General features: G+C 37.8%; 1 protein-coding gene across 8 annotated transcripts in view; it reads left to right on the top strand.

Annotated features, from left to right (window-relative positions):
• The window catches only part of NFIB (nuclear factor I B), a 226237-nt gene that overhangs the window by 192319 nt on the left and 8930 nt on the right, over nt 1-24988 (top strand). For 2 of the 8 annotated variants that reach the window (XM_032307181.1, XM_032307180.1), the window contains exons 8-11: nt 532-716; nt 4829-4994; nt 8111-8193; nt 18242-18330. In XM_032307181.1, coding sequence (XP_032163072.1) covers nt 532-716; nt 4829-4994; nt 8111-8193; nt 18242-18330 — 523 coding nt within the window. Of the gene's footprint in view, nt 1-531; nt 717-4828; nt 4995-8110; nt 8194-18241; nt 18331-24988 lie in introns of those variants that run through there. The other 6 variants (XM_032307182.1, XM_032307183.1, XM_032307186.1 and 3 more) reach the window with 6 other exon arrangements.

Raw genomic sequence — 24988 nt, forward strand, 5'->3', positions numbered from 1 at the left:
AGGAAAAAGAGGTCTCAGACTCTATGATCAAATGTTCATAAGCATTTGTCCAATGATCAGACAATTATTCAGCATTATTGTTTCCTAATTATTGGCTTCTCTTTTAACCTACCCCCAGCTAGGACGTATAGGGAAAATATTTATTTAAAATCAGAGTCCACTTTTGTTTTGAATTTCGGTAGAGAGTCTGTGTGTGCCCCTGCCTTTTAATTAATTCTGTGAGTTGGTCTGGACTTAAGACACAAAGACTTGCTGATCAAAGATTGTATTCTGATGGGAAATGACTGCTTAAAGGAACGTTTTTATGAAATATTGGCTTCCCCCATAAAAGAAAATCTTCCTTGGGTTCAGCGTTCATAGGACCAGGAAGCCAGATTGCTCGTTCCCCAGAGTGGGGTCAGGGCTGTGCATTCTTACCGCCGGCGGGGATCAGCGAGTGGGTGGGTCCCGGGGAAGCAGGGACGAGCCTTCCGCGTGCCGGGGGGCGGGCGCCACAGCTGACCTCAGTCTCCCCTTTTGTGTCCCGTGCAGTCATCTCCACTCGAACTCCACCGCCACCCTCACCGCTGCCATTTCCAACACAAGCTATTCTTCCGCCAGCCCCATCGAGCTACTTTTCTCATCCAACAATCAGATATCCTCCCCACCTGAATCCTCAGGATACTCTGAAGAACTATGTACCTTCTTATGACCCATCCAGTCCGCAAACCAGCCAGGTAAAAACGCGAGAGCGAATAAGAGGAGGGCCTAAGGGAGATGGAACAGGTCTGACTCTCAGACATGAAGCTTATTCAGACGCTGTGTCTGGCAGAACATGGAGCTTTTGAAAGCCATCTTCAGGAAGGTTCTGGGTGACTCAGTAAGTTTTTATTTAAAAGTGCTGAATGACAGGTAGGAAGTGTCTTGCCCCAAAGGGGCACATTTGTGAAGATGTCTCTGGTTTGACGTTTTTGAATTTTCATTGACTGCAAAGAAAGTTTATGCAGAAAGTACATTGACAAAAAAGCTCAGAGCTGGTGTTCACACCTCTGAAATACCGGGTTTAGCACAGACACAGAGTGCTTATTTCAGGCAGGAGCAAGGTATGCGCTAAAATAAACACACACAAAAGAACTTACAGTCGTATTTAGAGGCCAACTATTAGGTATTAAAATCAGCTTTGGTAATGTAAACATTGTCAGTGTTTGATGACTACTTGAATATTCTTTGCACAGACATGACTACATTTAACAATGAATGACATTACCAGAAGTGTCTTTTCTTTTTTTCTTTCTTTCTTTCTCTCTCTCTCTCTCTTTCTCTTATTTATTTATTAAAATACCATGCAGTGGTTTTAGGGACTTTTATTGTGTAAGTGTAGTGACTCTTATCCCTTTCTCACTCCTTAAAAGTGTGGCTTCTTCTATGGAGAGCTCACTTAATAGTGATTTGATACAAGAGCACTTTTCATGATCAAATAGATAGGCTTTGTGTCAGAGCTGGCACAAACTGTAACATCCAAAGTCTGTAATGTAGTTTTGATCTTCAGGTCTGGTATGTGACATTGCTGCTTTACCTTCAACACTCCTGCCCACTCCTCACTATACCTTTTAATGCTCTGCGAGATTGTCGTAAGCATTCTGTCTTTAATGCCGTTCAGTTACTCAAATGCCAGTGACTAGTATGTGCATATTAATTTAGAATTAACAAAGAAAAGATCTGAAGAAATCAATTTTGGTCATAATTGTTAGGATGAAGCAAAATGGTCTTTTTTGGGAACGTTTTATTTTTGAGTAACAACATAGCCAACGCCATTTGGGTTGCTTAAAAAAATCACCTGTACTTTTAGTTCTGTTGACTAATAATACTAAACTGAAGACACCATTCTTGAGTTGTGACTTTGTAGTTAAGCCATTTGTATTTTAGAAGAAAAGGTCCAAACATTATAGCACTTTTGATGACTATAATAAGAATTTTTAAGTAAAAGAAGTGGGATCTTAGTATATCAGTTGAGAAATAAAATTTGCTGTCAGATCATGGATTCAAGAGTCTCAGTTCCATAGAGCATTTTGCTAGACTCAGCTGGGAACAGTGCGCACAAGGTCTGATTTTAATTTGAGTAGAATTTCCATGAATAACAAAGTCTAATTAAGACATCCATTAAAAGTCCTTAACGTTAATTCAGTGTGGAAAATCTTAGAGTTCCATTGGATTTTTTTTTTAACTGATGTCTTAATTAGGCACTGTTAGGGGAAAAATTATGCAAATTAAAATCAGGCCCTTAGTGTTACGCATTTCTTTAATTATTCAGTGCTTGTTTTAGGTATATTTCCATTTCTTTATAAGTTAAGAGGGCATATTAGGTGATAATCTGCCTTATTGTTCTGCTTTTCTTCCTATTTTTAAGGTAAAGATTGAGCTTCTGAGAGAAGCATCTTACTTTCATCTCAATCAAAAAAAAAAAAAAATCCCCTCTCAGGATTTTGTATAATAGGAGGGACTACATACTAGGCAGGGTGATCCTTTCCCAGTGCGGTTCAACTTTATCTTCAGATAAAATGTCTCTCTTTTCCTTTCTACGCTATGAAAGTTCATCTAACAGCCTTAAAAGAGAAGCTTTATAGTATAGCTTCATCTGAACCAGTAGAAAACCCAAAAGGAATAACCTTCCATTCTTCCAGACCCTAAATTCCAGAAAATGTGTCTGTTGGGCTTGGGACTGACTTGTTTCTTTGTCAGTTTTATTCTTTTTAAATGAGAGAAATGTCTGTTGGTTCATGTCAATGCCGTTCCAGTAGACAAAGCTCTTAGAATGAGCGAGGTCATATCAGATCCTGGAGCAGCATTTTCTTGGCATTACTGTCGTTCTTCTGTCCTGTGTTCTCAGTTAGGTCCTATGGAACTGTTTCGGTGAACACAGTATAGAGAAATGTATTTTACTACCGAATGTACCAGCAATGATAAAACAGGATCGCTCTTCTTTCTTGAGGAAGATATATACAACGGTTTTTTGCAGCGTTCAGATCCCCAGAATCCGGTGGTCTGCTTTAGAAAAAAACTACTTTTTCCACTTGAAAGGAAAAGCATCTTTCTAGTCAACTGCAGAATAGTTTTTATGGACACATCATAGCTCCTTTGATTTTTAACTCCAACTCAAAACCAGTTAATTTGCATTTCAAAAGAGGACTCTTGATATTTACCTGTTTAGCTTAGGCCAGGACGAGGGGGGGCGGTTGCTGAGGGCTTGTTCACCTGGGGTCCACTATCCCCTCCCAAATTTCCTCCAGCCCTGTACTGATTTTGATTACCAAGTCTAGCCACTGAGATGCCTCATCCTCCCCACAGCAATTTGGAGATTAATTGCATTGCTGCTGCACCGATTAGCGTGAGACAGCCATGCTATTCAGTGGATTATTTTAAATAAAATTAGTCTAAAGATACAACTCTCATAGGTTTCCGTAGTGGGGGAAGCTCTGGTCAATTTTCCTGACATAAAGTTAAATACTTTAAATTACTCATGATGAATAGGCAGGATATTCAAGAAGTCTATTTTCTTTATAGAATAAATAATGTGGCCTCTGAGGAACCCAACCGAAGACTTATTAGTTCATGTCTGTAAGTTACAGTATTTAAGTGTTATTAGCTGTTCATCTTTTTGTCTAAAGAAATGACTCCTGGTAATTTATGGGCAGGTATTTAGATAAATATTCTGCTTCATTGCATTCTTTGCCTTTAACATTCTGATTAGATAGGCTAAATATTTATGGCACATACTCTCATGGTGAATTGGGATGAGCACCGTACAGTGGAGAAGTCCAACATGAAGGGTCATCAAGAATAGTGTTCTTTGTCTAGAAAAAAGCATTCCAGTATTTTTTTTTTTTTCCAAGCAGTGTACCCTTAGGATTTTGTCTCCTACCACAGACACTATTTTCATACGTGGGGCTAAAAGTTGGATATTAATATCTTTTCCATCATTGCCCTGGGGATTCTCTCAGTTGCTCCCCACAAGTGTCAACAATAATGTTTTGTGTAACTCTCCATGCCCGGCCATGGGGGAGGAACTTAAGTAACAAAGTATATTTGATTGCCCCTCTGCTTTATTTCAGCACGTTTTAATTGACTTTGGAAGTCTTTTATTTGTAGCTGTAAGGTCAGACCAAGTCCACATCCATTGTGTGGATCTGAAATTTTAAATGCTTTAAATATCATTCTGTCTGCTCGTCTGAGTAAATCAGCAAAAGGCAAGTGGAGATCCTGGAATTTAAATGGTTTGGTATATGTGTCCCAGCATCCTTGCATATGACGGAAGACTAGAGTTTCTGAATGCAGATTGACTAGAAATGATGGAAACCATTGAGTTTGATGTGTTCGATCTCCTTGATACCTCATCTTCTTTGTGTAAGTGACATCATCATTGGGTGACAATTGTGTTCTGAGAGCCCAAACTGACTCACTGTAGAAAACGAAGAGCAGAGAAGGAGGCATGGCTCAAATTCTCCCTAGGTCAGGAAGAACTTACATTGTTGTCTTGGGCTGAGCGTGTAAGTCTCCCCTTGAGTCTTCTGTGCTACCCAACGAAAGGATCAGTTCTGCCTGACTCTCAGGGGGGTTGTAAAGACAAACTCACCCATGCAAAGTGTTTCGAAGGTGAAGACTTTCTTTGAAATGCTGCTGCTTCTTTTTACCACTCACCGCTGGTTGGTCTCTGTGACTCAGACTTGAGAGGGCTTGTGGCCTTCCCACCAAGGATGCAGTGTTCCCGCGTCCAAGTGCACTGAGTGGAGCTGTTGGACGATATGACTGCCTTTTGGATTGTTTCACCGGACATTCTGTTTTTGTTTTGTAGCCTAACAGCAGTGGTCAAGTGGTAGGGAAAGTGCCTGGCCATTTCACACCTGTCTTGGCACCCTCTCCCCATCCCAGTGCAGTGCGACCTGTGACCCTGACCATGACAGATACTAAACCCATCACTACATCCACTGAAGGTGAGGCAGCTTCACCTACAGCAACCAGTAAGTATTTCTGTAGGAAATGAGAAATGTCCATCAAAGGCACCGTTGGATACCTGATCCAAGGTGGAGAACAGGACAACTTTTTGGACCCGATGGAGATTTCTCATTTATGTGGAACTAGCAGGCATGTATGTGGCCTGGCTATCACAAGCTCTCTCTTATCAAATTTCAGTCCATCTATCATATTTGAAAAGGGAGAAGCTTATTCGTTTGAATAAACAGCTCTAACAAAAATGACAAGTCATGCCTGCTCGTTCAAGGTATACATTGAAAAAGACACCGAATAACATAATGTAGTGTTCGAGGTTTCTCAGTCACCCAGAGAGAGAGCAGATCATTGTTACTTATTGGAGCATTCTTCTAGAAATCAGTGTCCTTCACAAGGCAGATTGAATCCGTGCCTCTGGAAGATAATTGCACGTTTATATTACCGTAGGTTATGTCACTGCAAAAAAACAGTTAACACAATATTGGGTGCGAATGAGGACATTTGGAAGCTGAGTATTAGGTACATGTAAGCTACCTACACTGTCATTGTGACTTTTTTTATTTGTTTGTTTGTTTGGTTTATCATGATACATCAGGTACTATGCTTTTGAACACGGCCATAACATCAGAGATTTAGCTGGTGAACTTGACATAGAACATACCAATAAACCAATGAATCCTTTGCTTCTTCATACAGAATACTCATCAATACAAAGAAAATTATTACCCAGTTTTTCGATTGGCTTCGTCCAAACTAACGGGCTTCCTAGAACTACTACAGTGGAATAGAGAAAGTTCCAGTCAGGAGGAATTAGCCCACGCCTCATCAGTTATGCATTCCATATCTGAAATTCAGAGGTGTCATTTTCTTTCCTAGAACAAAAAAAATTGACATGCTCTGTTCTAAGTGCAATTACAGAAACCCCACTTGTTCTCTCTTTCTCAGGTTTTGGAAAGACGTTTTCTATTTATTTTTATTTATTTATTTATTTATTTACTTATTGGTGAGGGGGGCTTCTGAAAACCTAGGAAGGAACACTACAAGAAAAAAGAACATAGTGTGAGGGTACAGTGAATTCAGCATTCCTTTCTCAAAATTCATGAGACCCCATAGCCTAATCAGTCCAGGTAGACTTGTAGTTCCCATCAATAATCATTAATTTTTCTAACTGGTCTGTTGGTAGAGGGTCCAATGAGCACTTCCCTGAATGCATAGTCAAGGAAGACTAAAAATTCTTTTGTTCTAAAGATTAGCTATGTACAGTACAGCCACTCAAATACTTTTAAAAGTGGATGTGTTGGCATCTTTCAGCAAAGTCACAATTTAAATTAAGGCAAATAGAAACAAAGATTTTTTTTTTTTAAGTCTTTGAAAGACTATCAAGGGATAAATGATCCAAACCAAGTTCTAGAAACTTCAGGTACCTACCTACCCTTCTAGTGACATTAATAGATGACATGCAAAGGAAGATCAGACCCAAATGATCACAGCTCACTATGGGAGTGCTGTCAGCGTGCTTGCTGATACATTATTCTTGTACTCACCTACAGGTTGGTCAAAAAGGGATCTGATTTGACTAATAAAATTGCAAAATATTCAGAAGGGATATATTGGTTGTGTGAAGATGGCTGTATCAGCCCATTTTCCACTCCTGCTTAAAAGAAATAGAGTGACTTGTTTTTCTTTCCTCTACACAGACTTGTAGCTCTAGCTCTCGAGATAGCACTAATAATGAAAAATGGGTCATTGAACTGATAAGTCAATAAAATTAAAGAAAACACATAGACCAGGGAAACCTCTTTCTCATGGCTGAGAAGAGGAAAATACTGCACGCTTGTTGCGACTCTCTAAGGATGAGGCCTATCTCCAGCTGTCCATGCTGTCCTTTGACTCCCAGGAGCCTGGACATTGAGTGGGGCCCCTGGCTCTTCCGGCTGCCCTTGGATGGGCCCTTTATTCAGGAGTAATTAATAATGAATTGTGAGCATCTTCACTGTTTTAAAAAGTTAACCTCACAAAACCCTCAATGGATCTAATTCTGCAACCCTTCCAATGAACATGGCAGAATGAATATATTTGGTTAAAAAAAAAAAACCCAAAACCTTTTAAAGGTTAATGTCTGGATTTCTTATCAATCTGATAGTGTTAAACCAAACATTTTAGCTTCCTTCAGAGCTGTAGATGTAACATGAGTGGTGAAAATATAGTGCTTCTGTTTATTCCAGCACAGGGCATGGAGAACGCTGTAGTGCTGGGAACTCCTTTCCTTGGGAAAACAAACAAATCTTTAGGAATAGGGAGACGTTTTCTTTGGAAAATTCACTGTGTACCAAAAAGCACCTCTACAAAAAGGACTTGCAGGGTGAGACTAAATAACTTTAAGAATATTCGCCATTGGTCCTTAGTGCCTGGTGGCCAAGTCTTTCAAAGGTGTCACCACCCCTTCCCTGGACCAGTCGCAAGAAATCGACTTTTTGTGCTTATGGAAAAGAAAGAATTTTTTTTTCAAAAACATTTCTGTCAAATCTAAGGTCATTTTCACACTAAATGAAATACTGACTTAATTCACTCTAAATAATATAATAAGTAGAGAGGCTCCTCCCTCATGTTAGGAATATTAGATTTTCTCTTCAGTAAGACATGTTTCATTTTGTATCATCAAGCACATCTGCTTAAATCCCATTCATTACAAGCTTTCACTTTTTCCCAATAGACTTTCAGTCTTACACTTAGAATCACAGACTATCATTGATGCTCGCATTATCAGACAGCTACTATCTGGTGAAACATGACATGTAGGAAAAGGACCCTTCTACTGAGCCAGTCCTTGGTTCTCCTGCCGGACTGTACCAGAGCCTAGAAGCGTGGGATACCCATACCAGAGGCTGGGATGTGGTTAATTGGACAGATTTTTGGGGAGGGAGGTAAACGGGTTGAGTTGAGGTCAACTGCCAATTCTTTAATGTCACTTGGTGTTCACTCAGATGAAAGAATAAAGAAATAGAGACACTTTTTTTTTTTTTTTTTTGGTTGCCTGTCCCACGTCCTGGGTTTTCTTTTACATGGACAGGGTGTTCATTCTGATAGTTCACAATTTTTATCTTTGTTTTTGTTCTTCCTTAATCAGCCTACACAGCCTCAGGCACATCTCAAGCCAATCGATATGTGGGACTAAGCCCAAGAGACCCATCCTTCCTACATCAGCAACAGGTGGGCAAGCTTCACCCAGGTGTGACGGTGTAGCACGCTTTCGCATTGGTGCTCTCTCCATGCTGCCTCTCAGATCTGGACTCAGAACGGGGCTCCTGGGGCTTCTGGGAAAGAAACTGATCATTTCATTTTCCAGAATATTTTCTCATTTATCCTTTGTTTCTTGCCTCTCTAAACAGGCTTGCTCAAATTGGCTCAAGACCTTTTCCATCTCTGTGACCTCTATCCATAACATCCATGAGTAAACTGGGTCTCGGCCAGGGTATTTTCCTCAGTGTCATTGGCTATTGAGAACTTACTAGCCTTTAGCTTCCGAAGACAAAAAAATTGAAAACTGATTAAAAAGCCCATTAGGGTAGAAGCAGTACACAATTTGTGTTTTTTGAGCTCTTTCATATTTTCCAGATGTTTTACTCCTCATTTTGGACTTTTAGTCCAAGAGGATGAGTTATGAAGCTAAAATCTCGGGCGACACATCATTCCTGTTTTAATAGGTTTAAATTGGTTTACTGATTTCAGATGTGATAAAACACTTTTTTTTGTTCTGCTTTCTTACATCATTTATGTTTCAAGTAGCATTTTAAATTTCACATCTCATTAATGCTGTAAATTTAATGCAAATGAAGTGTTTACCCAAACTGTGAAAATATACAGCCAGGATTAATGGTGGCTTATAAACAAATTAGCCACAGTCAAAAGCATGGAACTTACCAATACAGAAATCCCACGATTCTAGTTAAGGGATAACAGAAATAATTCTAAACACTTCAGAATTTAAATATATTTTATGATGCATATGTTTGCTGCTCTCAAACTCTGATAGCAGAGCGGTTCGAAATAAACAGCGTGCAAAATATTAAGTAGGGAAAAGTAGTCTATGAATAAGAAAGAGCTGGTGTAACTAACTGGCTCTTCGTTCGTAAGATGTATGGGCTTATGTCGCATCTGTCTGTTTTTACGTACATGGTCAGCCTGCGCAGGGCCTCATTCCTGCTTCTTTGTCCTGGACTCGCCCACCTAGCTTGTGCTGTGTCGTTCTTAGCCATGCCTCCTGCGGAATTCCCAAGTCCTGCCCAGTTGCGGACCAAGGTAGCAGACCACGTAGATCAAAGGTCACCACATGTAGAGTTCAGAGAAAAATCCTAAAGATGATAGCTTATTCAAGATACTTGAGGCTGTGCCAGAGTTTTAAAAAGCAAAACAAAACAAAAGAGTGAGAACTAACTGAAAACATCTGTACACAGTTACGAAAAATACCAAATAATAATTAGTGGTTTTTCCCACCATTGGCTTTTCAACATAATTCTCTGGAATGTTGCTTTTTTTCACCTCTAAAATTGCTATAATATGAAATGTGTTATAATTACTATAATATGGTTCTATTTGACAAATGTATATGTTCACTGTATTTTTTAAAAACATATGTAGGATTTATAGGTTCAGAGGGTTGCTCTTTTAAAAATCATTCCACATATTTTCAGAAATATTTTTACCATGGGATTTGCATTATTCTTTATGACACACCTCTACTTTCTAGTTAATTTTTAATTCATAGACACATGCCTCCATTATTTAAAACTTTAGCACCAAAAACATTAAGATTATACCCAGTTTCATGTATTTAGAAGTAGTCTTCCCATCCCCCCTGTGCTCACCCACGGCAGCTTTAATATTCTTTTCATATCTGTATTTATGACTCACATTATTATGATCACAAAAGTTCATCGTGCAGAAGTTACTTTTTTCACTTATCCCAAGGATAGATCAAGAAAACTTAGCAAGCCTCAGCAAAGTGTGAGTCTTCAGAGAGATGGAGGTCGGAGCACATTTTAATTGGAAAATACATACACACACACACACACACACACACACACACACACACACACACACACATATATATTCTGGAGCTACAGACTTTTCTTATCAAAGACCACCACTTCTTGTTTAAGTGGACAGTGTCAAGTGAAGATCTGTTAACAATGTAAGTAATATTTGTTTGGTCAAATGCAGTTGACGTTTATGGAACGTACTGGTATTTACCAGGCAAACGGATAATTTGCCCTGCGCATGATGGAAGACTTTGTGCTACTTTTTGAAACAAAGAAGCTCAATATACCAAAGTTATAATGAGCTACAATTTTGAGGCATGCAGAAAACATGTGCGTGCATCTCATACTGTACGTGAATATTACTGAAGTAAGGTTCCAGTTAAAAGATGATTACTTTTATGCTTCTAAATTTTAAAAGAACCATTGAGCTGAAGTTTCAGGCTTACTATCCAGGAACAGAGGGACAGGAATAGTTTAAGTGACTGCAGTAGAGTAAAGGTTATGCTTTCCCACAGCAGAAATGAGATTGATTTACTGTGTCCTTTCATTACTTTACAAAGATTTAAAAGAGACCACTCTTGTAACAGCAGGTTCTAAATGCATTTGGTTTAAAGCACTCAGTGATGAATGAAAAGGAAAATCAAGGGGTACATGAAATAAAGGTAATCAATCATTTTATATTAGCTAGGAGAAATTCAAAATTAGAAAGGCAATGGATTTAGTCTGAGAGAGTTCTTTTAAACATTCCCCATAGCCTTTAATATACATGACCCCTTAAGAATAAATATTGTTGCCAGGTACATTCTTCAGTTTATTGGCGGCTGCTTTATAAAGATTTATCCTTTTAGGTTATGAAAAGTATTGATGTGTAATGTGCAGTGCTATTTTTTCTCAGAAAAGAACTTTAATATAGCCTACATAAATTAGGGTTAACGATAAATTTAAAATTGTTGAATCATTCTATCTTATTAATAATCTTTCCACAAGATGATAATAAAGTAGACCTTTCAAAATAGTCACTTCTAATACACAAGGATACTGGCCTTCTTTGATTGAGATGGCCAATGTTAAAATTAACCCTATGTTCCACTTGTAAGAGTAATATATCCATATCGGCAAATTTGAATCCTAAAAGTATATGCTTTTATGCCCATCAACTTGGTACACATACAGCTGTTATTAGTAATTATACCTCTCTGTGCTCCTTGATAATGGTTATTACTGATTCTTATCGGTCATTAACTGACTTGAAATACTAGATTTTTTCTGACACAGGAATTTCACCTGTCACTGCAACTATGATATCTCATTTGAATCTAAAAAATAAAAATATCCATAATCATGAAGAATAGTTCAAAAAGATTCATGTAAACCAGTTGATAATTTGCCATTAAAAACAAACCTCTCTAACTGGTCATGATAATCAACTCATGCCGGCTGATCAGGACTTGAAATTTTTCTTTTATCCTCTACTACAATCTTGTGTGTTGTGTGGTTCAAGGTCTGGAACTAGACTGTCTCTGGGGTGATTGGCTTAGTTCATGCACTCACTGTTGGCTTGGGAAGATCTTAAAAGCAGGTATCAGTTGGAACTCCATATTCTTCTTTAACTTTCCTGTTGGAAGATGGTGTGGTGGCTTGAGGAACTCCTGGGTCCTGCTTTGGGAAACTGAACTCTGTAGTCTTTCCTGACTAAAAAAGAAATGTCTTTTTTATGATTTGGAACTTTTCACAAATGTCAAAGACCTCCTCTCTGAGTTAACCTCACAGAAGTTTAGTAGAACGCAGTGCTTTCCTTTCCTTGTACTGCACGAGGGCGTGTGCACATGCACCACAATAGGCAAGGGGGAGGAACACATCCCAAGTTTTGTCTCTCTGAGAAAATGGGAGCTCTATAGCAGAGTCTTGGATGTTGCTCCATATTTGAAAATACAGAAATTATTCCGTAATTCAGTCTACCTATTTTAGCATAAATGGCGAATATGAGACAACTTACATGAATTAGCACCAGTTCCTTATCTGGTCAACCTCACCACGAATTTGTTAAGTCTCAGGCCTTCTTTCTTTGCTCTCATAGAAAGTTGCATGATCAAAGAGGGTCTAGTTACCTTGATTTTCACCCTTCTATTTGAGTCTAAGGTTGTAATAAAAACATAAATCTTTACTATTATACATCAGCATAAAATATTAAAAAAATCTTACTGCAAGTTGGAAGTAAATGTTTGTAGCTAAGAAGCTTCTTGTTTGGAAATAGAAGATTACAATTCAAACCAACTATTGAAAGCATATAAACTTTTGATACAGATTTGAGATTTTGATAAAATAAATGGGAGGTCCCTCTTGCCTTTCCAAAGGGAGACAACAAAGTCAAGTAAGCTCTAGTATGTAAGACATAAGGCTTATTTTCATCATCTCTCAAAATAATAATCTCCTGACTATATATAGTACTTACTGTTATCTCTAACGAATGCACGGCCTGATCATCTCAGGTCCTTGCATTACATACGCACACAACTGCATGGGTTTTATTGGTGCTTGAGCTTCAGCATGTTACGACTCTTGCATGACTACTTAATGCTATTATTTTCAATTTCAATTACTGGGCCACCTTATATTAAAAATATTTTCAACACTTTCCTTGATACAGTTTCACAACTCAAATTTGGAGGTACTTTTCGTTATAGTGGACATGTCTGTTACACCAGATGGCCTTCCTAAGACATTGCCTCTGTAGGATTTTTTATTTTATTAAAATAATTAATTGAAATTTCTTTACGATGTTTGTCCTGGGAAATGGGAAAGCCAAAGCTAGGTACATTGAGACCACTGTGAAGAGGTCGTCTTTTATTAGAGGCAAAGCAATTGGAAGGACACAAGTGGATGATCAACAAACCTTTCAATGAAGTCAGGAAGCAGCCTGTCAACACTTGGGCTGTTCTTATTGTGTCTGTTATCATAATTGACAGCTTGACGTAAAACCCTATCACATGACTTCTGGGTAGGTATGTAAATGGATAAGAGGTCACTCTTCACATATGCTAGCTGGAGAGGAAACACATTTAAAGGAAGTTTCAGTCAAAATAATGGCATGCAAATGTTTAGCTTTTTGGCTAGTTCTTAAGTTTTTTAAAAAAAAAAAAAACCTTCCAGGGTCTGTTTTATCATTCATTTATTTATTCACTTACTGTGAGTAGTTATCAAATGCTAATATCCACACTTGATCTTAGCCAAAAGCCCGAGAAGGGATCAAATGCTAATATCCAGATAAACCATTCTAATTACTGTAAAAATAAAGTTATGTTTGCTGTAACCTTAAATTCAATCAACAAAATCACAAGGGAAAAATTGTCTTCTTCGCTGAAAATATTTACTTGAAAAGATCTAAATTGAATCAGGGAAGTAGAGGAAATTCTGAAAGTTATAATTACAGCCATTTTAGCCTTAAATATTCTTGGGCTGCCCATGAAGGACAAGGTAGGAAAAGAACAGTGATAGGCAATCTAGAGTCTTGGGTGAGAACCAGGGATTAGGAGTTTGCAAGTGTTTCAGTGTTGACACAATCAGGGCATGTCTGACCTTGGACAAGTCCATAAACTTTGCTCTCCTGTATCTTTATCTTGGAAAGGAAAATGTAGAGGTTAATTACCCAATCTCTGAGTTCCCTTGAAACCTTAAATTTTACAAGTTAAAGTAGTCTCCATCTAAAAAAGCCTTTCATTTTCTGATACTTAATGACTCATGGTCAGCTATGTTTACTTTGTTCATGGGTTATGCATACCCATTTAAAGTAATTCTACTGTACTAATTCAATTAAATATCAAGAAGCATGGGTTTTAGAAACTGACATTAGAACTTAAGGTCCCAGGATGATTTTGAATATCTTTTTTTTTTTTTTTAATGTGTTATCTGTCTTACATATAACAGTTTCATTGTGAACATTTTGCTTGTTCATTCGGGCTACACCCCATTCATTCAGAGGCCATTTTATTTGCTCCATGGTGAGTAACTAATAATCTCAATAAAATAAAATTCCACTAACTTAAGAGTTAGGGGAGAGTTTGGATATCAGCATGTTGATCTTTTTAAGCACCCCCTCAAAAACACCTCTCCCGCTCAAAAATCTGTTTCCCTGAGGTTATCCCGAGAAATGAAAAAAACCTGAGAGAACACAAAAACACACTTTTCAAGCTATTCCCTTGAGGGTCACTGTAAACTTAAAAAAAAAAAAAGTGAGAAGGTAAATTTGTCTGTGTTGATTATTCTGTTTACAGTTTAATGGTTTATTGGTTCAACTGAGAGCTGTTGTCATCATGAAGGACTGTTAGTACATTGGCCTGTTTGCTGAGTCTAGCAAAATAGAACATTTTGCTTACCTTCTTTCCTTTGTTCCCAAAGCTAATTGCTAAGCATTTAACAAAAGCCCCTGTTAATAACAATGGAGGGCCGTCACTGGAATAAACAAAATCTTAACTCTGAAATCACAAGCAGTATTGATCCTTTATGGCTGTCAGCTGCCTACCTATGTGAGTCCAGTGTAGGTAAGGCTAAGACCCAAATCTCAGGTGTTTTTCCCTTATGTAGATATTTTTTTTTCCTGTGTAGATTGTTGAGGCCAACTGGTTGGACCCATCCTTGTAGGCAAGGAACAATGTTTCTATTCCAGAGACTTTATAGAACTCCATCCTAAGAACATCCGCAGTGAAAACTTTACCTTCACTTCTTTCTTAGCTGTTTCCACTATTTCCACCTTAACCCTTTACTTACAGCTTTTTTGGAAGAGAATCTTACTTCTGTACTTCACCTTCTGCGTGCTTTTGGAATTCCAAGTATAATTGTTTTAGTATAAATTTTACCTTAATTTTCTAGGTAGTCTAATTTCATATTGGTAGATGCATATAAATTAAAGAATTAAAATTATTTATGTGAGTGTGCATTTCTATAAAGATATGGATATGCTGAGGTCTGTCAGACTCTATTATTGTTATAAAAATAAGAATTGCTGTCCATCTCCATACAGACAACTTTAACAGACTGAGTTTCTAAACTCATCAGTACCTAGTGTTTTAAGCTTGATTACATTGGAGAAAGCGAGTCATTTCCTAATTCTTGAGGGAAAATACTTGGAAAAGCCATTACAGTGTTATTGAAGCTTAGGTACCACTTAAAATTAAAGTTTTAAATTTTAATTTAAAAGAAATTGATAGCTTAAGTATGTAACACTGACTATCTCGCCGGACAGAAAGCGAGGAATCCCCATACCAACCTTAAATAACAATTATCACCTATTATTTTAAATTTATTTAGAGCATAATGTAAAAAGTTTTTTTGTTAGGGATACTGACTTATAGTAATACTAAGTACATTTAACATGGCCCCCAAAGAAGCTTTAATACACATAGGATTCACCTTTTATCACCTAGAATCTGGTCAAAATTTGTCAAACTGTCTTCATAATTGATCTTATTAGGAATAATGTCATGGAAATCTTTAGTGAAGGGGTGATTTCTATTTTAATTATTTGTTTCCCCCACCACACCATCACCTTTAAAATTTCACTTCATCAGGAAGTTTATTAATTCAAAGATGCTTAATGCAAAAGAAACTTAATAAAGTAAGACCAAAAAACCTGTACCTGTAAAGTCTCTTGCTTAAGTGACTTGGCTTAAGTCATTTATAACATATAAGCATGTACACACCTGTCTTCTCCGAAATTTTTGGAAGTGTTGATAAATGTTACCTCACAATCTAAATAGCTAAGTAAATATACTTTTTATTTTTCATTTTCAGTAACAGAGAGGAAATTAATCCAATACAGATTAATATCTTGCCAATTTCTTATTGCTAGCTACTGTATTCCGTGATCGTTTTGTATGTATCTTATCATATTTTCTGTTTGGAAGAAAATATTCCAATTGAATTTATCTTAAGTGTGGATGAAAGCGAATAGCCGTAGTCAGGTTTAACCCCTTTGGGACTACTCTTAGGAAAGAAAAGTCCAAAAATATATTAGTTTTAAATCTTATATATGTGGCCAAAGATAGCCCACCTGACATCTTTTAGGATGGTAAACAAACAAATAAATGAAACATGGGCAACATGTGAACAACAAAAAAACTAAGCAGTTTACAAATGCTTCCTTCCAAGGAAACACAGTGTTCTGTAATTATTTGTGAGACAAGTCCGCTAATCAGCGAGTCACATTTAGGCTCCCGTGACTTTGTGACAGCATCTTTGTCTGGACGTCTCTCCAGTCTAAGCTGAAGGCCCCACAGAAGCTAACCTGAAGTTAGCGGAACTATCATGATCTGTGCCTGAAGAGACACCTACATTCTGGAGAATGTTTAATTGAGTGAAAACTAGGATTTTCATTGACTAGAGCAGAATCAATAAGTGATCCCTAAGGTCATCTTTACACGAGCTCAAGCTTTTTGGTGTTTTTTTTTTTTTTAACTGTTTTTAGATTATTTTCATAGTACTGCTTTTAAAAAACATTTTGAAATAGACAATCGGCTTACTGTTGGGATAAAAACAACAACAACAACCACCACCACCATGTTCAGGCTGTCCCATCACATTGCATTACTAATTAGAGTAATGCAAGTAATTGGAGAACTTGTCAAAAATCTCGTCATAAAGTTTGTGATCTGTTTGATTTTAAAACTAAGCAAATACACATTTTCTCCATCATGCAAAGTTGATGGTCCATTTTAAGAATATTTTTCATTCCAATTTAATTTTTTTACTGGTTTATGGCTTCTTTATGAATATAGTCTGAGAAGAATCTATGTATCTATCAATCTATCTGGCCATCTCTCTATCTCTCTATCTCTCTATCTATCTCTCTATCTATCTATCTATCTGTCTATCTACCTATCCATCTGCCTACCTACCTACCTATCTACCAACCTACCTTAAGGGAATTTTTTCAGTTCTTTATAAAATTACTTTCAACTAAATTATCAATATAATGAAAACACATCTTTTGGAAATTTTAAGATGGTATTTTTGGAGACTCATAGATCTGTAGAAAAGTGCGCAAAACGATTATTCCAAAACGCCAGAATCACTATTACTTAGAATGTGTAGAAACCCATTGGTTTAACAGGAAATGTAAAGGTTCTTAATAGCCAATTTTTTTTAGCCTTAACATTATCAGAAAGGATTACAATAATTTACCATCAGTTTAAAGGCACTTTGGCTGCAATCATCATCTTGTAGAAATCCTCACTGAAAAGCAGCAAACAGGGTTCAGCGGATTGCTGTAAGTCATCTTTCAATGTGAGACGCAGCTAATTTACAGCATGGCTACCTAACGATTAAAAACCATCATCTTCTTATGGGCACTCCCCCTTCGCCCCTGCCCCAGTCCTCTGAGCCAGATAAGTTTACTTTCTTAAGCATAAAAATAAGCAATATATCTTTTCAATAAATCTGCTAGCACTGTAGGGCAGCTGTGAACCAAACAGAGCTGGGTAGGGTTACTGGAACCCTCTTCCGAAGGGCAGAGCTGATGATTCCAGAGATCTGGGAAGAATTTGTTTCAGCTTGTACTCAGAGCATTCCTCGCTCTATTCCGATGGGGTAACGTATTTTAAATGCCATTACTCTGAGTTTAAAAATGAAAGTAGAAGTTCTTATCAACTCTTCCTAAACAGTGCCACTTTGGCTAAAATAAAATTAGGGAACATCTAAAACAGAGAGTGCCTTGATGCTTCTAAGCAGGAGCTAGGGAGAACTTAGAGGTGGGCTTTAACTCCTCTGAACTGCATGTCTCCTGTGTTTTGCAAACCGCATGCTTGAAGTTATTGATTATTTTGCTCAGGGCAGATGATTTGGTATGCTGCATTTAAAAAAAAAGCTTTTTTTATTTTCTTCCTAAAATATATCTCTCTATTGAATATTAACGTTTGCTTTTGTTTCAGCTCAATTTGTACTCTAATAATGGCTAATTGTGATGTTCTAAGCACTCGTTTCTCTCGTATGCTTTAATTAATAGAGAAGCATATTGCAGTAGCTTTTTCTAAAAAAACAAAGAGTCTGGGAAGTTTTGCTTTGCAGAGTAAGGTTTTCTTTTGCTTTTTTTTTTTTTTTTCTTTAAGTTGCCTCTTGGGAAAGTAAGGTTAATGCCATGTACAATACTAGTTTGCATGTATTCATTTAAATACTAAAAACTGTAGTACTGCTCGATCCATATCTGACTGCTAGGTTTCAATTGACAGCTGAGGATTTGTGACTGGACCATGAATCAAAACGGCAGGCATTTATACCCCAGTACCAGTGAGGATACATTGGGAATTACTTGGCAAAGGTAACATTTTAATTATTTCCAACCCTACACTTACACCTAAAAATTACATGAGCTATAGTGTTTGTTTTTAACTAGTTTGACGGAAAATATATGTTAAAGATTTCGTTGTTTTGGCTTTACCATCCCTCTTTCCCTCTCCTCCTGCTTTCTTTCTTATGTAAATGCATCTTCAGATTAATTTGGGACTGTAGCCTATGCTGATTGATCATTGGAATTTCTAAGTGCTGTCAAATGTTTTCAACAGTTTATAAATCGGGGGAGGGGGTGGGGAGGAGATTTGACACTTAGATCTCAGGACCTGAAAAGTGAAATCATAGTTCCAGGGAAGATTTTTCAGCTGTTTGAGGTTTAATAAAGCATTGTGTGTTTTTTTTGCATTATAGATTCTTCTCTTTTCAGCTCTTTCCTATCCTGCTTACTTTGAACCATTTTACTATTCATTTATTCCCCTGTCAGAAGGGAAAAGCTAGGACAAAACTTTCCAGTTAGTCAAGTTAACTGTTATCAATCCACTCATTGATTGGGGGGTCAGAAGATCGTTGAAATCAGCAGTTAAAGAAGGAATTTGATTGAAATAAAGTTTTAAACTCTGCTCATTGATATGAATCATTGAGAACTGAATTTATTTGGTTGGCTGAGAAAATTATGCTGAAACTTCATCTTCAAAACTAGTTTTGATATTGTCTCATGTATTGGTTTTGGAAAGTAAGTAGTGCTAAGTCTACTTCTTATGTATTATTTTAATAAAGAACGAATTGTGTCAAATGGGCAAATTAAATAATTAAAATTCATGGCATAATCATATGTAATAAAAGATATAAATTTATAGAAAAGAGTGAGGTAATCCCATAAGGAGTTCACCAAAAGTAGAGCCAACATTATTTTCCAACCCTGTTATAAGTATAATGCCTGTCTTAAAATTACATACTCCAATATCAGTTGTAATCGTGCTGCCATTTTACTTGATAGAGACTATTGAAGAGTAGAGTTTAAAAGAATTCAGTTAACAAAATGTTCACTTTTACTCAGGTGAAAACCACGAAAATTATTTAGAGTCCATTTTAAAAACTTCATGAGTTTTTATTAATACATTTCCTAAAATGAATATGATATGACTTTTCCTCTTTTTAAAGATTGGTATAACATCCACTTTACGATGTATACATTTTTATATATTTTAATTTTTTTTCTCCAAGAAGCTTATATAATTCCTCCATTTGGGAAAAAAAATACAATATATGCTCATAAAAAAGAAAATAAGCACAAGGAAAGCATCTTTTTAAAATAGTTTTAGTAAGAATATGAATTAACTCCAATGAAACTGTGGTTCAGTGGTCTTAATTATTTTTAAGTTAACTTAATTGGATTTGAGAACACCATGTTTAGATTTGATTTTATTAAATAACTTCCTTATAGTCTATGTTCTCTCTGTCAATCAGCAGAATGGACTGTGTCTGTGTATAGGCCTTACCGTATTTATAAGAATTGTAAGTCAGATGAAGTCTACTCATTTTTTTGTTTTTGTTTTGTTTCGTTTTTTAAAGATTTTATATATTTATTTGACAGAAAGATCACAGGTAGGCAGAGAGACAGGCAGAGAGAGAGGAAGAAGCAGGCTCCCTGCCGAGCAGAGAGCCCGATGTGGGGCTTGATCCCAGGACCCTGAGATCATGACCTGAGCTGAAGGCAGGGGCCCAACCCACTGGGCCCTACCCAGGCGCCCCTCTACTTATGTTTTTTAAATGTGGCTATAGCTGTGTGAACTTCTAAATCTGTGGATTATTGATTGATATTTACTTTTTTAAAGTGGGTTAGTACCTCTATAAAGAACATGAAAGCCAACTAAAGATATAAGTTATTGTGATTTGAAATAAAACTACACCCAGTTCCTAGTCATTTTTTGAATCAAAAGTTGATATCCCCGGAAGGGGAAAGGTGAGTGGACAGTGAATCCCCACAGAACTCATGGATCGGGGTGAATGGATATGATGACTAATCCCAGGTCTTAGGAGAGAGCATTGTTCATGGTACAGAATCCCCTCTGGTTGAAAAAATTGGTGTGGTAATCAGCTTCAGGTTAGAAAGAGTTGGAAAGAAATTCACAACTCATTTTAAGATTTTCTTTCTTCCCCTCCCAAAGATTCACTTTTTTGATTAGCTGATAATGATACATAGGATGGATTTAATATTTCAGAAAGCTTTAAAAACGTAGCTTTTGGTTTGTTCCTTTTTTATCATGATTCGGAAGGCACATCATCCATAATGGCGGCCATCACAGTCACGCATTCAACAGGTATTTATTAAATCTGGGATAGGCTGTCCCAAATGTTGGGTGACTGATGTAGGTGCTCACAGTTCTGAAAACCTAAATATCCCGCAGTTTACAATAAATATGCTCAAACAAGACTGCAATTTGCTTTGCTTTGTTGTAGTGTTTTTTGTTTTGTTTTGTTTTGTTTTTTTAATGGGCAAAAGTTGAGTCCAGATCTGATAATACAGATAGCCCCTGTCTGTGGCACAACATATATTCATAACGTATTCATGGTCTGTGCTCTGTGCTTTTTTATGAAACTTCGTGTGTGTGTGTGTGTGTGTGTTTCTAGAAAAGATATTGAAAAAGGAAATCATTAACTTCTGCAATACTCCAATTTTTTTAAAGATTTTATTTATTTATTTGACAGAGAGAGAGATCACAAGTAGGCAGAGAGGCAGACAGAGGGGCGGGGGGAGCAGGCTCCCTGCTGAGCAGAGAGCCCGATGTGGGGCTCGATCCCATGAGACTCTGAGATCATGCATGACCTGAGCTGAAGGCAGAGGCTTAACCCACTGAGCCACCCAGATGCCCCAATACTACTACTACTTTTAAGGCAGAAAACAGATTTCTAAAATCATCAGGGAACTGCTACAACTTTAAAATTATCTGATTAAATCAAAAATATCTGAGAAATGTAGAGCCGTTCAACCAGAGAATTAAATAATCTGCCTTTGTCACAATGGAATAAAGAAACTATCAGGCTATTTTTGTGGTGGCAGTTGCTTTTTGTTTTCAACAAAAGGCAATCCCTGGAGACTTCCTAGTGGAAAAGGGCAAAGCAAAGAAGGTGTTTGGGTTTTGCTGTGTGTTTTGGCTTTGCTTTGTTTTATTTTTGTTTTGATTGTTGTTTGTTGCCATTACTTTTCTTAGTACAATCTCTTGTCCATGGTGGCCTCCCTTTCTGCTTTAAGCCAATTTCTTCTGTAGATGTGTTTCCAAGTCACAGGCCGCACCTTGTGCAGGACTGACAATGGCAGAGCCCAGAAGTCCGGCCACTGTAATCAAAGCTGGAAGATTTCCTCCATCCTCCTCCCTCCCTGCCCCACCCCCACTCCAGCCGAGAAACAATCCCTTAGGATCCCAGGCTGACGGACTCCGTCAGAAAGTTTTCACAGACTTACTAGGCTGCAACCCTGAAGGTGTTTTGTTGTTTTCACCTTAGAATTTTCTGAGCTGTGTGTGTGTGTGTATGTGTGTGTGTGTTTGCTTGCACCTTGAAAATGTGAATTTTTCTGTCTAACCCTAGGGTTCCTGCAGTTATCCCAGAATGCAGTGCTTTAGGGAAGGGCTCATTTTTTGAGTCAGGAGGGGCTTCACTCTTTGGAGGGTAATAGGTGATGAGTTGCTGATGCCATTCATAAGGGTACTGCTGTGTCTGTGCTTTGTCCTCCAAGGGGGACAAATGACACTGTGGCATATGTGAGTTATGTGGGTACAAACAAGCATAGCAGTGAACTCCCTAACTGGCTTTCTTTTCTTCGAAACTATACCCTGAACATGGCTTGCACTATCAAGTATGAAAGAGCAATACAATTGAATGAAAAAGCAAGCCTAAGGACAATCCAAGAATAATATAAACATAAGTTATTTTAAAACACTGGAGGGAGTGCTTTATGCAAAAGAGAAACTGGCTTTATGGTTCCGTTCCCTCTTCTCTGCCTTCACCCCTTTCAAGAGAAGCAAAGCCACAAGTGAGTGGCTGTATGTGTCTGATGGCTTATATAAACATAGAAGAAGCCTTCAGATGGCTAAAATAAACATGCGCGTGTTACTGAAGGATGTGTTTACACAAACCATTTGCTCAGCCTCTGAAATAATGAATAAATGAAGATTTCACTGAAATAATTGGAAGGATTTCTGGGTCTCTGCTGATGCCGTAATTGAATGGCACCAAAGAGACTTTTATCAGGTACTTTCTACGTTACACGTGTTAGCAGTTCCTTTCTCTGAGTTGAACACTTCGTTCTGTAGTGAATTTACACGTGTTTTTGTAAGAAATTGTCGTTTATTACTGCAATTCTAGAGAGTCGCTTGATTTCCCAGGAGAAATTTAGCAGCCAGTAAAGATTATTGGGATCTGGTTGGTCAGGAGGAGGAAGGCAGAAAGGAAGGAGTAAGAGCATTCCTTTCCCACGTAGAACCCTGTTTCTGTAACACTGGCCTCGACCATTTACCATCTCTGTGGCTTTGTCCCTAAACTGTTCTTTGTAAGATGCATGTCCTCAGTGATAGAAGAATGAAGATTTAAACAAAAACGACCTTCAGTATTGGGTCGCAAACCATGTTTGTATGTCAACATGTGTGTGTGTGTGCGTATGTGATGTATATACACGCGTGTGTGCATGCACAGGCATACATGTGCACGTGTGCATATATGTACGCGTGTGTCTTCACAGAGGGCCCGTATAGGATGAGGACAGTATGCGTCCTGCCCCTAGGTAGTCTTAAGAGTTAACTCTTATTTCAACATTACACTTAGACCATCCCTACAAATTCACTAGGTTAGCATTTCCTGCTTTCAGTTTGTTATCTTGACACATAACTACAGCACAACAGCTGGGTTGTTCCTGGAGTTCCTGGGGGGAGCTTTATTTTCAGAGTGCTGAATTTCCTTTTCAGCTGTCAGCTCTAAAGTGTGCTCAAAACGTTCAACTTTTTACACACCACTCTGGGCCCCTAGCACCACTCTGGGACTATATGATAGAAATGCTGATAAGGTAGATGAATGGAAGCATCTTGGGTTAAAGAGGAGAATCGCAAGAGCCAAAAACATGCACGTCCGTTGTTTGGTCAGTGGGAATACTGACCCGTGTTGTTCTTTGCATCGGAGTCTTCTTTCTAAAAGAAGAGCTCCCTTCTCATGAAAAATTACTTGCACCTGTTATGAAATAAGCAGGGGTACCATTCCTGAAAACAGTCTTGATAGGGTGTTCACAAACACACAGTATCAGCGATCTGGCTGTTGAAAATGCATTGGGATTTGCTGCAGTTTTGCCTAACTTTCTCCATTTGTAAAGCAAGATTTGCACAACACAACATTTCCTTTTTATCTAGGAAACTCTTCAGAACACTTCCTAAGAAATTAATTGTATTCCAGCCAGACTTGCCTGCTGCCATCCCACAGGAAATGGGTCAGCAATCCATTAAGATGCCATTAGATAATCTAATTTGGAACTTAATCTCTAAATTAACCATGCTCCATACTTGAAGCATACTTGAGAGAAAGAAAAAAGTTTACGTTTGAATCGATAGGGGAGCCGAAGCGTGAAGAAGGCTGTTTGTTTTTTCTGTAGCTGTGGTCACGTCTCAAGCCGTCTGGTAACCAGGAGAAACCAGACATGATGTAATTCCAGATTGAACTTGAACTTCAGGGACTTAGGATCGGGGAACAATGGACCATAGGAATCAATAATGTCCATTTTCCACATGATTATGTTTGGAGCTTTAAGTTAACCTTTATGGGAGAAGCAGCAGGATCTGCAGTGTGACCAAAATGAGATGATCCAGAGACAAGATGTTAGAGGAAAGAAAACAACGTTTTCCGTGATATTTTCTGAGCAGCACTGCAGATTCCAGCAGGATTAGAAAAGTTCCCGCTCTGCAGTAAACCGGTGGCCTGTTCAGAGCACTCTTTGTTCGCTTAGGTAGGACAAACTTAATCTTATGTTTCCTGTCAGATGATTTTTGGCTGCACTACGGGAGAGGGAGGAGCGTGATTCAGAGAATTCCGGAATGTAAACCTTGCCGATTAACCCTTTGCAATGAAAGAAGCCCACCTACTTTAAACACCTACTTTATCTGAAGATGTTTTACGTTAAGCGCCGTATTTACATATGTATTACGTCCAGGAGGAGCCCTCACCAGCCAACGCCTCTTTTATTAACTGACCTTTTTGATTTTCCTGTTGGGCAGTGCTGTGAGTAGGTAGGTCGTGAATTTCTAGCCGTATTTACTTAGATAACAAAGCATAGGAATGAGTACATGCACTCACAAACGTGAAGAAAAAAGAAAAGGCATAAAAGCCTGTTTGAGTTCAAGAAATTGAAGAACACGAATTTTGAATACTCGCCAACTGTCGAAAGTTACAATTATTCTCCCCTTTGTTAATTCTCGTTTTACATGAAGGGTTTTTTTTTTTTTCTTTTGCACATGTGATTCTTTCTGCACATATATTAGCAGGCATGCTTCAAAAATGTGTTCAGTTTCCTCATCACTTGTGATTTTATGATTCGGAATTCTGATACAAGTAAGTTCTGTTATTTAGAGGTGAAATTGTACAATGAACGCTGATTTGGGCTTTAAAATGAAAATCATTTGGGAAAAAGTCGCTTTTTGCTTTGTATA

The sequence above is a fragment of the Mustela erminea genome, chromosome 12, assembly GCF_009829155.1.
Source record: "Mustela erminea isolate mMusErm1 chromosome 12, mMusErm1.Pri, whole genome shotgun sequence".
Taxonomy (NCBI): Eukaryota; Metazoa; Chordata; class Mammalia; order Carnivora; family Mustelidae; genus Mustela; species Mustela erminea.